General features: G+C 33.5%; 1 protein-coding gene across 2 annotated transcripts in view; it reads right to left on the bottom strand.

The window, feature by feature from the left end:
- Window positions 1–8,762: 8,762 nt before the first annotated feature.
- STXBP5 (syntaxin binding protein 5 (tomosyn)) overlaps window positions 8,763–15,843 on the bottom strand; it is a 185,207-nt gene continuing 178,126 nt past the window's right edge. The window contains exon 26 of one of the 2 annotated variants that reach the window (XM_008574988.1): window positions 8,763–14,512. In XM_008574988.1, coding sequence (XP_008573210.1) covers window positions 14,471–14,512 — 42 coding nt within the window. In that variant the 3' untranslated portion in view covers window positions 8,763–14,470. The remainder of the gene's footprint in view (window positions 14,513–15,843) is intronic. The other variant, XM_008574989.1, reaches the window with a different exon arrangement.

Genomic DNA, 15,843 nt, shown 5'->3' with positions numbered 1-15,843 from the left:
GAAAAAAGACAAAAAGGAAAAAAAAAAAAAGTTGTATAACTAGAAGATCAATTGGAGCTATTATTGCAACTCTTTAATTGTATAGCTATGGAAGTCGAGTCACAGAGACCAACATTCTCAGAGCATTTATTTGTATAGGGATACGCCTCTTTTGATAAAGCAGTTTTACATACCCGGGTACTTTAACAAATTCATGGTGACTTAATTGGGGCTGGAGGGGGGCAGAGAAGAGGGGGATTCCTCTAGAATCTCAAGTTCAGACAAACAAGTCAGTAAAGGCTCCTTTGAGGAGGTGACATTTAAACTGAGACCAGGAAGATGAGAAAAAGGTAGCCATGTGAAAAGAAAGGAAAGGCAAGTGCAAAAGCTTTGAATGGGAAATGTCTAGCATGGCTAAGGATCAAGAGGGTATGGGACAAGAAGAGGCCAGGGGTGTAGAGCCTTTTAGGCCACGTGGAATTTGGATTTTACTCTAAGCAATTTTAATCTTCCACTGACTACCTCTGTGAATCTGGGAATGTCACTCTCTGAGTTCTTTTGACAGCAGATTTTTCCAAGTTTGAGGCTTGGAATCTTATGCTTTTATGGCTGCAGAGTGATTTTGTTCCTCTTGCATAAGTTGTAATGACATCTAACTTATAGTTTAAAAAACTTTGTTCAGTATCAACTATAATCATAAATAACAAGCTCAATATTATATGTCAAGACAAAGCATGACTTTCTTAGGAAACTGCTATAACTAGATTTTTAGACACCTAGGATTATGAAAAATTCTTCTATTCAGCCAAAGTTACCTAATATTATGTTACCCCCATTCCAACCCAATGAACACACTGGGTTTAGTCTCATGGGAAGTTATGGCTTGTTAAAGACAAGATAGAACTATCTATATCTTTAACTAAGCATATAATACCCATATCTTATTAATTTACTTTTAATTAAGTTTCTACCTTTCTTTACACTATAGTTTCAACTTTTCTTTATAGTTTCAAATGAGGATCTCAGGTTTTTCCATGTGATACTAGCTCACAGACTAAGAAGAAAAAAAGACAAAAGATAAGACTAAAATGATTCCCTTGTACATTATACTACTTTAGTTCCTCATTTATAAAGCTGAATTTAAATGCTCCTCTCTGAGAAATTAAACAGCGATCATAAAAGAGAATAAAAATCTGAATGCTTATTTCATTCAGATTTGATTTGTGTCTTATTAACCATGTAGGCAATCTTATTTAAATGGCATATTAAATGTAGATACACAGTCCAGAATATAAAGTGTTAGAATTCATAAACTTTCAGAAACAGTCAAGTTTTCAGAACTGTTACAACTGTGAAAGCCTTCAAATGGAATATTAGTCTGTTTAAAATAAAAGCAATTTTATATTTATGGATAAATAATTCCAAAATAAATGTCAGCAGCTGTTGAACATTTATGGTTGAAATATAAAGATATTAAAATATGAAATTAAAAAAGTATGTGCATGTGGGTTTATATAAAAGCTTATATATGTGTGTAAATACGTAAAAAAAAAAAAATTAAAACTCTTGAATTTTGTCGATTTACCAGCAAATATTAACAAACACCTTCTACTTGACAAGTATTAAGCCAGGCACTAGAGTTACTAAGATGGATAAGACAGTCTCTTTCCTCAAGGAGCTCATAATTTAGAGAGGAGATGGATTCATGAACAACAAGCTACATCACATCGTGATAAGGACCCAACTAATGGTATGAAGAAATGGTTGCTGTAGCAGAGAGGAGAGAGCAATTAATCATTCCTGGGAGCATGGAAGGCATTCAAGAGACAATGACATTGCAGCTTTACCATAAAAGATTACTGGGATTTTTCTAGGCTAAGAAAGAAATGAAGGTTATTTCAGGCGTGGACAAAAGCACATAGATTGACAGCATGTGTTGTTAGGGCAGGAACTAATGGCAGGAAATTAGTTTGCAAAGGTATATGGTGGCAAAATAATGGAATATAGAAGGTAGACTGTTAAGGAGCCACATTGCCAAATTAAAGCACTACTGTATAGGTCACAGGAGGAGCCTTTGAAAAATTTAACAAGGAAACAGCTAAATTTGAGCTGGGATGGTAGAATATACTGGAGAGGGAAGACACTAAAAAGGGAGACCAGTTAAAAGATAGGTCACAGGAGGAGCCTTTGAAAAATTTAACAAGGAAACAGCTAAATTTGAGCTGGGATAGTAGAATATACTGGAGAGGGAAGACACTAAAAAGGGAGACCAGTTAAAATTATTGTAACCAATAATTCAGGCTGAATATGCAGAAGCAGAGGCAGGCCATGGGCAGCAAAGAAAGAAACAAGATAAATTTGAGAATCATTTGAGAGATAAAAAAAGATGCAGTGGTGGACTGACCAGATGTTGCTGTCAAGGAAAGGAGAATAGGTACTTGACAAATATTTACGGTGGGATAATACTTTATGTTTTAAACGATATATTTCCTCACTCTATATAGAAAATTCCCTTGCTCAGGTGACTAGGGCTCTTCACTTTCTTTGTCTTGAAGTTGGTGTTATTTCTGAAGAAAGAAAGAAAAATATCACAGTCATTGTGTGTAATTTCCAGGGCAGGGTCTTGGTCATGTTCACTTTTCTATTTCTAGTATTTAAAATAGAGTCTGATACATTCTTGTGTCCAATAAGTATTTGTTGAATTAAAAAAAGCTGGTAGTTGAATTTCAAAATGGAGTTTTGGAGTTCATTGTATACCAATACCTTGAGGCAAATAGCTTTGAGGCAAAAAGGATTTTTGAGTAAATGGCAGCTTGGGTTTAAACATCAAGAACTGAGGTTCTGGCCTAAACAAGAGGCATGCAGATGATTTTCTCCTGCCTATCCAGACCAGATAATAATCTTACAGACAGGGGTGGAGAAAGATGACAGGGCTCTGAGCCTGACCCCACTCAGGGGTGAGCTCCAAGGAGGTTAGAGGAATGATAGGACTCACTAAAAAGCTTGAGGGCCTAAGAGTAGAGGGACTGAGGTTCCACTTCCCTTTGGCATGCAGAGAAAGTCCCCACACCATGGCTCAGCAGAGGGGCCTGGAGAGCTCCCACATGTCTAGTAACCAGAGTAATGCAGGGGAGCCTCTTACCTGAGATGCAGGAGAGAGATTATATCATTTTTCTTAATACCTACCTGGGAGCCAGAATCTAAGGGGAAGGATGGAGGAGCATGTTGAAGGTTTGGCATTTGAAAGTCTTCAGAGAGTATTTGGTGATTACAAATCCAAAAGGAAAAGGGCTACGAGAAGAGTTTTGGGGGTTGGAAGATGGATTCCTTTTAGCATTTCTGAGAGAGTTGAATAAAGAATTCTTTTTATTTTTCATCTTTTGCATTATGCTTCCTGAAACAACACCTTACCTAAGATGGAGCCATGTGAAACCTAGCTTCAGTAGCACCACATTGAAAAGACCTGCACCCTGGAAAATACTTGAGAGGAATTCTTAGAAGTTCTGTCCTGCTCCCATGGTGGTAATCTAGGATTGCATGTGATAACCAGTAGTCAGAGGGAGGGAGTCTCACTTCCTAGTTCTCCTAATAATAGTATTAGGAGACATTTATTTATTTATTTACTACCCGATCATCAATTCTTCGATGCTCATTTTCATAGTTTAACATCTTGTAATCAGAATTCTTATAAACATAATTATTAGCATTTTTCTTTGTTAGTAGTACCAATAATGGTATGAAATGCATATATGTCAGATACTATTCTGAGCATTTTACATGTACTAATTTAATAATCTCTACTATTTTACAGATTAGAAAACTGAAGCATGGAGAAGTTGAATAACCTCTTTGAGGCCACACATGTGGAGCAGGGAACTACAGTGTTCTCACTTCAGTGCCCAGGCTCAGGTTCCTACACTGTGCTTTCTATTAGAGTGGAACACACTTGGTACCCTGATAGGAGAGACCTCTTCCCCATTCTTATATGGAGTCCTTCAAACAATCTTATAAAGTTGGTACTGTTTTTATTCCTATTTAATATTTGAGGGAAATAAGTGTTTAAAAAAGGTTAAGTAACTTGAGGTCACACTGTTGGTAAGCAGCAGAAAGGACTTAGATCTTGACCTGGCTTCAAAATCTCTCTTTTACTCATTAAACAGATAAGAAGTATTTGAGAGGTGATCTGCTCTGTAAATAGACAGGAAAGCAACATTCTGAATTCAGACAATTTTTATATATATAGATATTTTATAAATGATCCATAAAAAATGTTAACTATGCTATGAGTAAACACCAAAAAGTATTTACTGTCTATGCCACTGAGAAAAAATTAACATTTATGAACTTGAATACGTTTAATTTAAAAAAACCTCCAAAACTGCTAGGCACTGGAATTTGGTTACAGTTCTATTTTGAAAGGCAAACACATAGTATTTTAATAGTATTTGAAAGGCAACCACTATTGTGAAACGCCATACATGCAGTCTGAGTTGGTGCACCAGAGTGACATACAACAAAGATGAAATTTAGCTGAAACCAAAGGTGCTTATTAAATTTAAACATTTTAATTCATTGATCTTCATTACTTTATTAAAAGTTTTTTATCCTGATTATAACAGTAATATTATTAATCTGGTGATCCTGATACAAGACTTTCTGCTTGTTCTTTCCTATTTAAATATATTTCTGATTCACAGAGCTTCTGAGGGAGTAATATTTTTAAGATCATAAAGCCTCGTGTTTGTCTGCTATTTCTGTTTTCTAACGGATTTTCAGAGGTTACTATATCCCTACTACTACCGTGTGAGGTAGGAGGCTAATATTTAGATCTTGCTTTTACAAATAACAAAACTCAGGCAAATGGAGGTTGAGTGACTTGGAAAAGGTCGTTGGCATTACTGGTAAACTTAGGGACAGAATGCTGGTCTTCATACTCCAGCTGATGTGCTTGGCATTTGAAATGAGCTCTATATAATGCCCATCTTTTTTTTTTTTTTTTTCCTTTTTGTCTCTTTTTTCGTGACCGGCAACGGATCGCAACCCTCACTGTCGCACCCGCACCGGACCGGGACCAGCAACAGGATCGCAACCCTCGGTGTTGCACCCGAACCTCGCTCAGCCAGTGAGCGGGAACCGGTCCATATGTGGGATCCAAACCCTCGGTGGGAGCGCTGCCGCACTCCCAAGCGGCGCACTGCAGCAGTGCGCCACCGGGCCGGCCCATAATGCCCATCTTTTAATGTACTTAAAGGAAATACTAGGCAATTGGAGTTGCCTAACAATCAATAATCAGACATCGAGTTTTGGTTATCAGGAATAAATAAAAGTTTGCAATAGACTAACCATTAGTAAGATCATATAATAGATTTTTATAATCTATAAGAATCTTTGTAGAATAAATTCACTGCTGTTTATCAAGGGGAGTTTTGTAAGCAGAAATACACCAGATATTAAGATTTGTGGGCCTTAGGAACAAATTTACAGCTCTTTCATCCACTCTGACCAGTTAAAAAACTAGGTTAAATAGAATACAGAATGTAAACTTACAAGAGGAACTAATACAAAATGCACTAAAAATACAAACTAGGCATTTAAGTAGCCTAGACTTTTCTATGCTTCATACATACATCATGGCATAGAACATATTTGTGACAGTCTTGCTGGATGGGAAAAGATATGAGAAAGAATGGATCTTAGTATGAGTCTTACTCTCTTGGCCAAGGGTTCAAATGTCAGAGGATGTGGGGTTCACGGATGAGTGCCAGAAAGGAAGGGAGGTCAGAAGAAGGGGTTACCCATTTCAGAGTGTCTGGGAAATTGGCGGGGACTTTTTTTTGTTATTCTAGTGTGTAACCTCAGCATTTATATATTGAAATACCTTTTAAATTATAAATCTCTTTTGTTTCCTATCTCTGGTGTATTAGTTTACTCATTATATTGATTTTAACAAATTTATATACAAGTATATTATCTATGAATTTTATTACAGGTTAGTAGAAGAGACATGTGCACTAGATCAAGTTCTCAAAGCGTGGTCTACAGACCAGCAGCATTGGCATCATCTGGAAACTTGCCCCACTCCAGGCTTTGTGAAAGAGAGACTCCGGGCGTGTGGTCCAGCAACCTGTGTTTAACAAGAATTGTGTTTCTAGGACATTCTCCTGCTCAAGTTTGAGAACTATGACTTAGAATAATGGTATCTGTAGTCATATTATTGTTAAAGTGACATGGAGGGTTACATTTTCTGAAATGCAATCTTCTAATTTTTGCACTCACGCGATGCTAAGATTTCTTGGAATCTTTGATCTTGGAAGTTAAAGCACCATCTGGTTAAACATCCTAGTGAAGTGGCTGGGACTAGACCTGAGGGCTCTAACATAGTGCTTTCTATCCCATGAACTCCTCCAGTGCTCCTATGCTTTTAGAATCTCTGTCTCAGCACAGTTCTCTTTCCATGTGCTAAATTGTTTTTGCTTTATTTATTGAGATTCTGAGTGTCTGGAGGTTACAAGGAATAGTGATAGCATTATTGTGTTTATAAAAATTATTTACTAATCTACCCAATATTTGCAGTGGAGGGCTAAAAACAAAAGGAATTATAATATATCCCCCATAAATGGGGACAGAAAGGTGCTTGGTTAAAATAAAACTTACCAAAGAGTAAAGAAATTAGGGCGAGAGTCATGGGGAATAAAGACAGAAGTGAAATGGAGACTCGAGCAGAAAGAGAAGTGGGTAGGAAAGAACTCTATCAGGGACAGAGGCAAAGGGTTTTCTGTTTGGGAGGACATGGACACACACACACTCATTAATTAAAACTTCAGTTTAATATTTAAGCAAAGTACTCAAACTTCTTTCCTTTGCTGGTAACAAAAAATACTCTGTCTTGTCTGAAACTTTTAATTACATGTGTGTCTTTTATGTTACTTTTGAAAGCAGTTAGGAAAAAAAAAGCTATGAGATTTAAGAAAAATAGTACAAAATTACGTAAGATGACTGAAACTAAAGGTTAGAATATTTCCACAAGGTTTGAGTGAATAGAATATACACTAAAGTACTGATGTTAAAAAGATGAATAACACTTGAAAAAAAATTAAATAACTTAGAGAAGTCTTCTCTTCTCTAAAAGATGTTTTAGTGTAAGCAATAAGCATTTTGAAAGCTTTCGTTGTGGTACCTATCAGAAAAAACTTTTACACAAAAACTGAAAAAAAGCATAATGACAAAGCAACCATATTATCTTTAAAGTAATGGAGGAAAATCAGAATCTTCCTATAAACTCCTATTAAGAGTTACAATGACAAATATATTTCAGTCTAAAGCAGTGGATGGCACTGTACCGTTTATGCAGGACAAACCCAGTTGCATTCTTTAAAAAAGCATGACCAGGAACATAAAGACAGTTTTCAATTTTTAAAATTTTATCACTAAATACTAAAAACTAAAATTTACTATATTTAAAATACTAAAATACTAAAAATACTAAAATTTCTTTTGATAATAAGCCAGATCACTCTACCAAATGATGTACACCACTTAATTATGAATAACTTAGGAAGATATTTTGTCTATTCCATAGCTATGAATGTTTAATAGTTATCTAGATATAAAGTATCTATCATGAAAATTAACCTTTGCAAAGCCTAAAGTCTTCCCCTGTACAATTGTACTACAAAGCACTTCTTGGTAAAAGCTCATGCAATAAGGTGAGACATGACTGCCACCATGTGGAACAGATGTGCATCAAAGTAAGAATTTATATATTTCAAAGTCAAATAAACCCTCAATTTAATAAAATAACTATTATATTCTTTATTCTAAAATGCAAGGGAAACAACAATAAATACGTACTCTTTGATATTCTTTGAGCTACATTATTCTAGCTCCACTAAAGTGATGTTCATTATTGGAACAAGTAGTTGGAGACTGATACTGACAATATCTTCTAGCAAAATGCCAACTCTTTGATATTCTTTGAGCTACATTATTCTAGCTCCACTAAAGTGATGTTCATTATTGGAATAAGTAGTTGGAGACTGATACTGACAATATCTTCTAGCAAAATGCCAATTTATGGAAATTGTCCATATCGTTGCTACTCAAAGTATGTTCCACAAACCAGAAGCATGTGTATTAGCCTGGAGCTTGTTAGAAAGTATGTTCCACAAACCAGAAGCATGTGTATTAGCCTGGAGCTTGTTAGAAATGCAAAATCAGGCCCCATCTCATATGCACTGCAGCAAAATCTGCATCTTAACAAGATCCTCAGGTGACTTGTGTACACATTAAAGGTGGAGAAGCATGCATCTAGATCTAGTTCCTATTTCTTTTATTCTCCACAAACTCAACACAGGGTTAGGTGACTTTTACCAAAAATTCCAAATAGTTAAAAAAACATATAGTCTTACTTGAATTACCTGATTAACTTGACTTTCTGAAATGCAAAATCAGGCCCCATCTCATATGCACTGCAGCAAAATCTGCATCTTAACAAGATCTTCAGGTGACTTGTGTACACATTAAAGGTGGAGAAGCATGCATCTAGATCTAGTTCCTATTTCTTTTATTCTCCACAAACTCAACACAGTGTTAGGTGACTTTTACCAAAAATTCCAAATAGTTAAAAAAACATATAGTCTTACTTGAATTACCTGATTAAATTGACTTTCCTTTTGTAAAAGTGGATATTTATTTTATCAATTATTTTTAGGTTAAACTAATGGGTTAATTCCACAATTCAGAAAAAAATTAAAACAAATTTTACAAAAAAAGGGCTTATTTAGTTTGAGGAGAGATTAGAGTATTTTATTTTGCCCAATCAGAGCCCTTCAGCATAAAGAGACATTCATATACATATATATATGAACATTTTCCAGAAACATTAATTTATAATACATTTTTTAAAATACCAGCTTAATGGTATTTATTTACAAAAATATTTCATTACCTAATTTTAAACCTTTTGCTGTGGATGACAGTTTGTAAAGTACAGGAACGCAAAATAACTACAAAGTTTAACACATTTTTAGTGTTTGCAATCTTTTTTTTTTTTTTTTTTAATGAAACAGTACACAGGAGTTTGTTTGTTTGTTTTTAAACTATTTCAAATGCATATTCCAGCAATTACCTTTGAGATAGTTACTGGGACTGAGCAAGATTTAAAAAAAAATAAATAAATAAAGTGCAGCAACTGAAAAACACCTGCATGTACAATTTAAGGTATACACAAGCTACAATTCTATACCAAGCATGCTTGCCCCAGAAGTGGACAATGTTAGAAAAACTTAATCTTGCTCTTCTTCATATTGTCTTTTGGTAATGCATTTACAATGAACCAATAGTATAACTAGAAAGCAAAATATTTTTCTAGTTCTACCATGTTGAGCAGAGGTCACACCTAAAGTATCACAGTACTGTTTATTTACAAAATAATAATAATAATTAAAAAACTAAAACATGAATTATCCTCCTTATATTGCTTTCTATTGATATGTTGAATCTATTTTCAAGTTCTTTCATTGCCTTTCGTTGAAGCAAAGTTTAGACAACACAAAACAGCAAAAGTATCAAAGAAAAAAAACTCCCAAATAAATAGGATTCCATTGCCTTTAACCCATATCCATTTTAAATGCCCGAGTCAAATGACCTACAATAAATTAATACTGATTTATTTACATCTCATACATTATAAAATTTTAATTTAAACTATGAGCTTCATAGCAAAATACTGGCAAGACTGACATTCATGATTTTTCTGATGTAAAGAGTAAAATAAAGAGAGCACTTACATGTAGCCCTGGTCTACCGTACTCAATTTGTAAATGAATTGTGTGTTATAATTTAAGACTGTATTAATAACTGAAGAAAGCAGTGTTATAACCCTGGTAATTGGGAAGTTATTAAAATCATTTAATTCAGCTGAGAAAGGTAAGCTAAAGTTCCCCACCCCCATTTTCTTTTTGGTTGCAACAACTGTTTTCTGTCCACAAAACCTTTAAAATTTCTGAGGCAGTAGTAAGATCATTAATATTAACAGGAAAAATAATCCCCATAGCACTTAACAAGAAATTGATCAGAGCGATGAAAAGTGCAACTAACAAAAGCTGTAAACAGTATCTTCACATTCATTTTCAAATGAAAAAAAAAAGAAGTCTGTGGACATAAATCTCAATCCAAGGGAACAAACACCCTAAAAGCGAAAAAAACAAAAAAGAAAATGACATTTAAGATAAAGGAGTGTTCTTTTTCAAAGTAAATACAGATTTAAAAGTCTAGGAATATTGATCAAGTATCAAACTGAGAAGGAACAAATTCTATAAACTACAAAATAAAAACCTTCATTGACAAAAATACATAAACTCTGTTTTCATTTTTGGAAATTTATTTTTAAAAAAGGTAGAAGAAAATACCTGGAAAACTATTTTAAATATATATCTATATATATCTATATTTTAAAACAATAGTTAAGGTAGGCATCCAACAGTAAGCTGTAACTATTGAGAAAGACCTTGCAATTATCGTTTTGGGCATTTTCCCCCAAAATAAAATGATTGTTTAAAATGCTCAATAGAGGGTTTTGTTTTATGTTTTAAACCATAGTAATGGTATCTTTCCTGTCATGTGTGAAGACTTTTAAATGATGCATGATTTTTTAAAATTAATTGTATCTCGATATGAGATACCAATATTTCTTATTATAAGCGTAAAACATAACTTTTTGTATGGATAATATACATACTCTTTAAGTACTTTGACTTAAAATTAACAAGTTCACCATTTTTAAAATTAAAGAGTACATTTATAAAAATTCCATTGTAAAACTAAAAGTATATTCTCTAGCAGTATGTATAAATATAACGTTACTGTATGATCTTAAAACAAATCTGAAAGTGTTGCAGTAATTTAAGACCAAGAACACTGAAACATACAGCAAATAATTTTACTATTTTTTTAATCTCTGAAAACTATATAAACCCTATTAATGGTTTTAAAATTGATCAGTTTGTTTAAGGTGCAGCTAGCAGCATATTCATGATTTTGGTATATTTTATACACATGTATCACTTGATTTAAACTGAGAAATGTGAATTAGATGATAATAAAAAGTTTTCATTACCCAAAAAGTGCAGAAAAAATTCAAGTTTAAAGTTCAGTGCTCTTTATTTTGCAGAAATAAACAAAATCCCAAAAGTTAAAATGTAAAATAAATTTTTGCGACAAAAAATTTACCTTTGGATATAGCTTCTCTAATGTCACATGAGCAATATGCCTTAAGCAAAACATATATGGAATATAGAACTCAAGGTAAAACTTTAAACTTCGTGGTGTCTTCCCCATATTCTTCCTTTCCTCAGCTGTTTTCCCAGCACCCTCTGTAACCTAAAAGTATGTAACACTTTCAGACTTGTTTAAAACACATATCTACATGAAATAACTTCAGAGGAACCTACAATTAAGAAATTCTAAGCAAAAGAAATGCTTCTTTCTTTAAAGCACTATACTTAATTAAATTGTAATATACTTACATATAATAACAGACAAGTAGCAGCATTTTTTCATATCCATAAAAAAATCAAATTAGTAAGTTAGTAATAGCTCAGTTCAATCTATAACCATTTTCTGATAACAGTTTGAACAACTGAAATGCAAACCAAGGGTGTTAGGGTGATGCAAAATGCCAGATGGAGGTAATGTACAGAATATAAGATTTCAAAAAACTTTCTAAGCAAATATATATGGATTTAGTTCGAAAAAGTGAAATGAACTAGATATGTGATACATATAAAGAAACTACTTCCTACTGACAAACTGCTAATCAGTGAATACTTCAGTGATTTTAGAGTCAAGGACAAATGTGACCAAACAATGTTGAAAGCACACAAAAATCTTTCATTTTTCTGATATCTTCTATTTTGATATATATATATATATTTTTTGGTTAGTTTTCCTGAAATATTGGCTTGCTGGTGACTATTACTTTTTGTATTTAAAAAGAAAAAAATAGAGATTTTATCTCTCAAGTTACAATAAATTCCCTGGGTTAGTTATTACTACAGACTGTCTCTTATCTACAGACTAAATCAGGTATAACTCTGAGAAGCTTATTTCCTATACTCAAAAATACTTTATCCTTTTTAATCTTAAATGAGTCTCTAGTTTGTTGTACATAATTTGCAGATTAATTTTAAAGTGACGTAAAATAATTCAAAACATCAATTTAATATTCTCTTTAAAAATCCATCTCAGGTAAATGTATCTACTTTTCTATTAGAAAATAATTAGAAGATTGATTAATTTTATATACAACAGGAAAAATGACAGTAAAATAAAAAAGGTGATATACAAACATCACAAAATAACACAGCAAATTAGATAAATGGAGCTAATATGACCTGCCCACATGGATAGGGGATAAACCAGTGTGTTAATTTACTTAATGCTTCTTAACTTCCTTAAATCCAGAACTGTTGATTCTATTGATGACATGCACAAACTGTACCCTTAAGAAAGGACCTAATACTTCCTGTGACACATCATGGAACAAGGGTTTATCGGATAATATGTAATACTAAATAAACAATTCTTAAACTGCTGAATGTTCATCAGACAGCTGATATTAACTAAACAGAAATATATTATTCATTGTTACTTTCTACAATTTCAAAAACTTTTGAAAATTATTTTATTTTTAAAATATTTCTTTTGGCTTGATCAATTATCTCTGTCACATATATTTAGTCCCTACCCAATGATATTTAAAGTAAACTTTGATGTAAACTTTTGTATCCTGTAGTGCGTGTTATAAAATGTAAACATAAAAGCTTTATTAGTGAAGAGAAGAGAAAAAGATGCATAACAGACTATGTGAAGTTAAGATCTTCTACATATACCTTTAAAGATGATACGGAATAGAAAAACAACTATCATGTTTGTTATCAATTTGTGCTCTGATTATCTCTTAATGAAAAAAGAAAATGATTTGAAATATTTTTTTATAGAAGACAATATTTAAATTCATTAACATTAATTTTAATGCTTCTATTTTACTTTCTTTGTTGCTTTAACAACAGTTGATGATAATGTCAGATTAGCCTGAATGATGAGATTGCTTACTTCCCGATCTACCAAGTGGTTTCTTTCCTGTCTTTAATGCTATTTCTTGAAACCAATCATTCATTGTCCATTGCTAGCCTCAATTTGTATTATACTCCAATACAGAAATAATTTAGTTACCAAAATGTACATATTTTCCTTTCCTTTGTGCTTTTTAAAGCCTTGAAAGGATATGTACAGATTTACAGTATATTTCTACAGAAAATATTTTGTAGGTCGTCAGACTAGACTCTTATATAGATAATTACTGACAACAGATGCTTGTGATTTTCCATGCAATAGCATGTGCACTAAGATTTAATTGGCTCATCACCTGAGTGTATTAGAACCATTAGCAAATAAAGGGCATTTTTAAAAGGGAGCTGAGCATTTTACTGAAATAATGAAACATTTTTTTTTAGCAACTTTAATTAAATAATGCAAAGGTACATTTGGTTAAACATTTTATAAAAATTCAAGCAAAATTAAAAACTTAGCCAATTTCAACATTTCTACAAATTTAAACAGTAACTATTTTTGGTCAAATCCACCTTTAGCTGAATTAATGAGAACAAGGACAAAGGACAGTGAAGTATTCTCCTCACCACAATGGAGGTTCTTCTCACTTTCCACACTGCATAGCCACTACATGGAAACTCCCAGAATGATGCGCAATTCAGTCATGCTGTACACTTTTCTTTTCAATGAAAAGTGATGTATCGCCTTGTTTTGCTTTTCACAAAATATGAACTAAACACAAATATATAATAACAGGAATCCAAGAGTAGCCCATACACAAGTCAACTCTGTGTATGTTTTTATTATTTAAAGCCCACCATTCAGCTTATCTGTCTAAAGATATGGTAACAAACAGTTTGTTTCTTTTTCACTAATGATACTGATGACCAGTCAGTTTAAGGGAAAGGAAAGTCCAATGCAGCTGTTTATAATCCAGTCCAATGACATAAATATAACTATTTTAGCTTCAGGACTCTGACTTATTGCCTCTTCCCCAAACTGGTCAAACACTGATGGCAGATACAACAGCACAAAATCTTTTGGCATATGAGAAAGTTTAATACAGGAATGATCCAGGAATAGCCCCTGCCATGTCTCCTCAACATCCCCCTTTGTTTCTTCATCTGTCATGTGTGATCTGCTAAGTTCCCAAACCGTCAACTCATAGCCAGCACACACCATAAACATCAGTTTGAGTTTGTGTGAACACTCCTCAGTTAAAGCCACATGACTGAGGAACAACAGTGCATGATTGTACTAGGAAAGAACAGTATTCAGTGATGAACGTTCCTTTAATGTTAACTTTCCTAAATGAATCAATGAAATAAAAATGAAAAACTTTTTCCTTCTGGCTGAAGTTGGGCTTATTAGATTCTGGTTGTCAGAACTGGTACCACTTCTTATCTTTGTATTTCAACATCATCTGAAGGTGAGAAAACAAGAAAAGCAGGCTTTTAAAATGCCAGAACAACAATATTTATAAATTATACTGGTTTTTATATTTTTCCAAAACATTTTATCATTTTGAAACATTCTGTAGTGTTATGATATTGCTTACTTCAAATCAATTTATTGAAAGCAATAAGTAAGAACTTTTCCACCTAGAGGAAAAAAGACTATACCCATTAAGAATTAGCCTAGAAGGTCCTCAAATTTCTTAGAGATGTGACATAATTTGGTGACCTAAGCTAATAACCTACAAATTCAAACTAATTTAAACTAAAAATAATGTTTGAAGAATGAAAGGTTCAAAACTCTTGTTACTACTGCCATCTCAATCTTATGAGCACCAACTTTGAGCCAGGCACTGAGTGACAGACACACTTTCTCTAATTGATTTCATTTGATCCTTACAACAATTCTTGGGTTAGGCATTATTTTTCTCCCAACTTTATAAATGAAGAAACCAAGGTAACATAATGATGAAACTAGTTTTTGAGCCCAGTTATTCTGATTCAAGAACCCATGACAATAACTTCAATGTACTTTCTTCCTTACACTCTCAAACATCGCTCAAAAACAACATTTGGTAGAAGGGAAAAGTTATCAGTTCAAGATTGAGCTCTTTGCCAGCTATTTAGAGTGTGGATATATTCTGAAATTGACTGAAATGCTATGAGCCTTAGAGATCACAGAGTCAGGTACAGGGTTGACAACAAAAACCTTGCCCTACACTGAGGGCCATTAGCCTGTACCTGAGGTTCCCGTGGGCATAGTATAAGTACCCACAAAGAATCTCTGAATCTCTTTGAAGCCTTGGACAAGTACCTCCCAGGTCAAGCTACCTCTTTCATGCATTGTATGTTTCAGCATTCTTGAGCAAGGAAGAGATGACTTTTGATTGAAAAATTTGAAGGAGTTCAATTACTATACATTGGGCACTCAAGTATAAAAATAACCTTGATATGGTTTCTTCAGAAAACAAACTCAAAATGTCTTCAAGGGCCAGCCTACAGACTAAATGTGTGAGGTAACCCAGTGCAAAGCATCGAGGAGTGGCAGACCTGTGTGACAAAATGGAAAATGTGTATTTCACTAAAAACTTTTAAATTCAGTTTAACAACACTATGTTGGTCAACAAAGCATATTTGTAAAAAGGCCAGTTAGGGGTCCCTACTTGACAGCATTTGTTTCTGAGCTCCACTAGGACTTCCTAGGTCCATCAAGATGAACTTGTTGCAAAATGCATCTCACCACTCCTGCAAATGAGCTAATCTAAAGACACACTTAGTATTGTTTATTTGCATCAAAATG

This window comes from Galeopterus variegatus, unplaced genomic scaffold (assembly GCF_000696425.1).
Source record: "Galeopterus variegatus unplaced genomic scaffold, G_variegatus-3.0.2 Scaffold1126, whole genome shotgun sequence".
Taxonomy (NCBI): Eukaryota; Metazoa; Chordata; class Mammalia; order Dermoptera; family Cynocephalidae; genus Galeopterus; species Galeopterus variegatus.
This window is presented reverse-complemented; position numbering and strand designations above follow the sequence as displayed.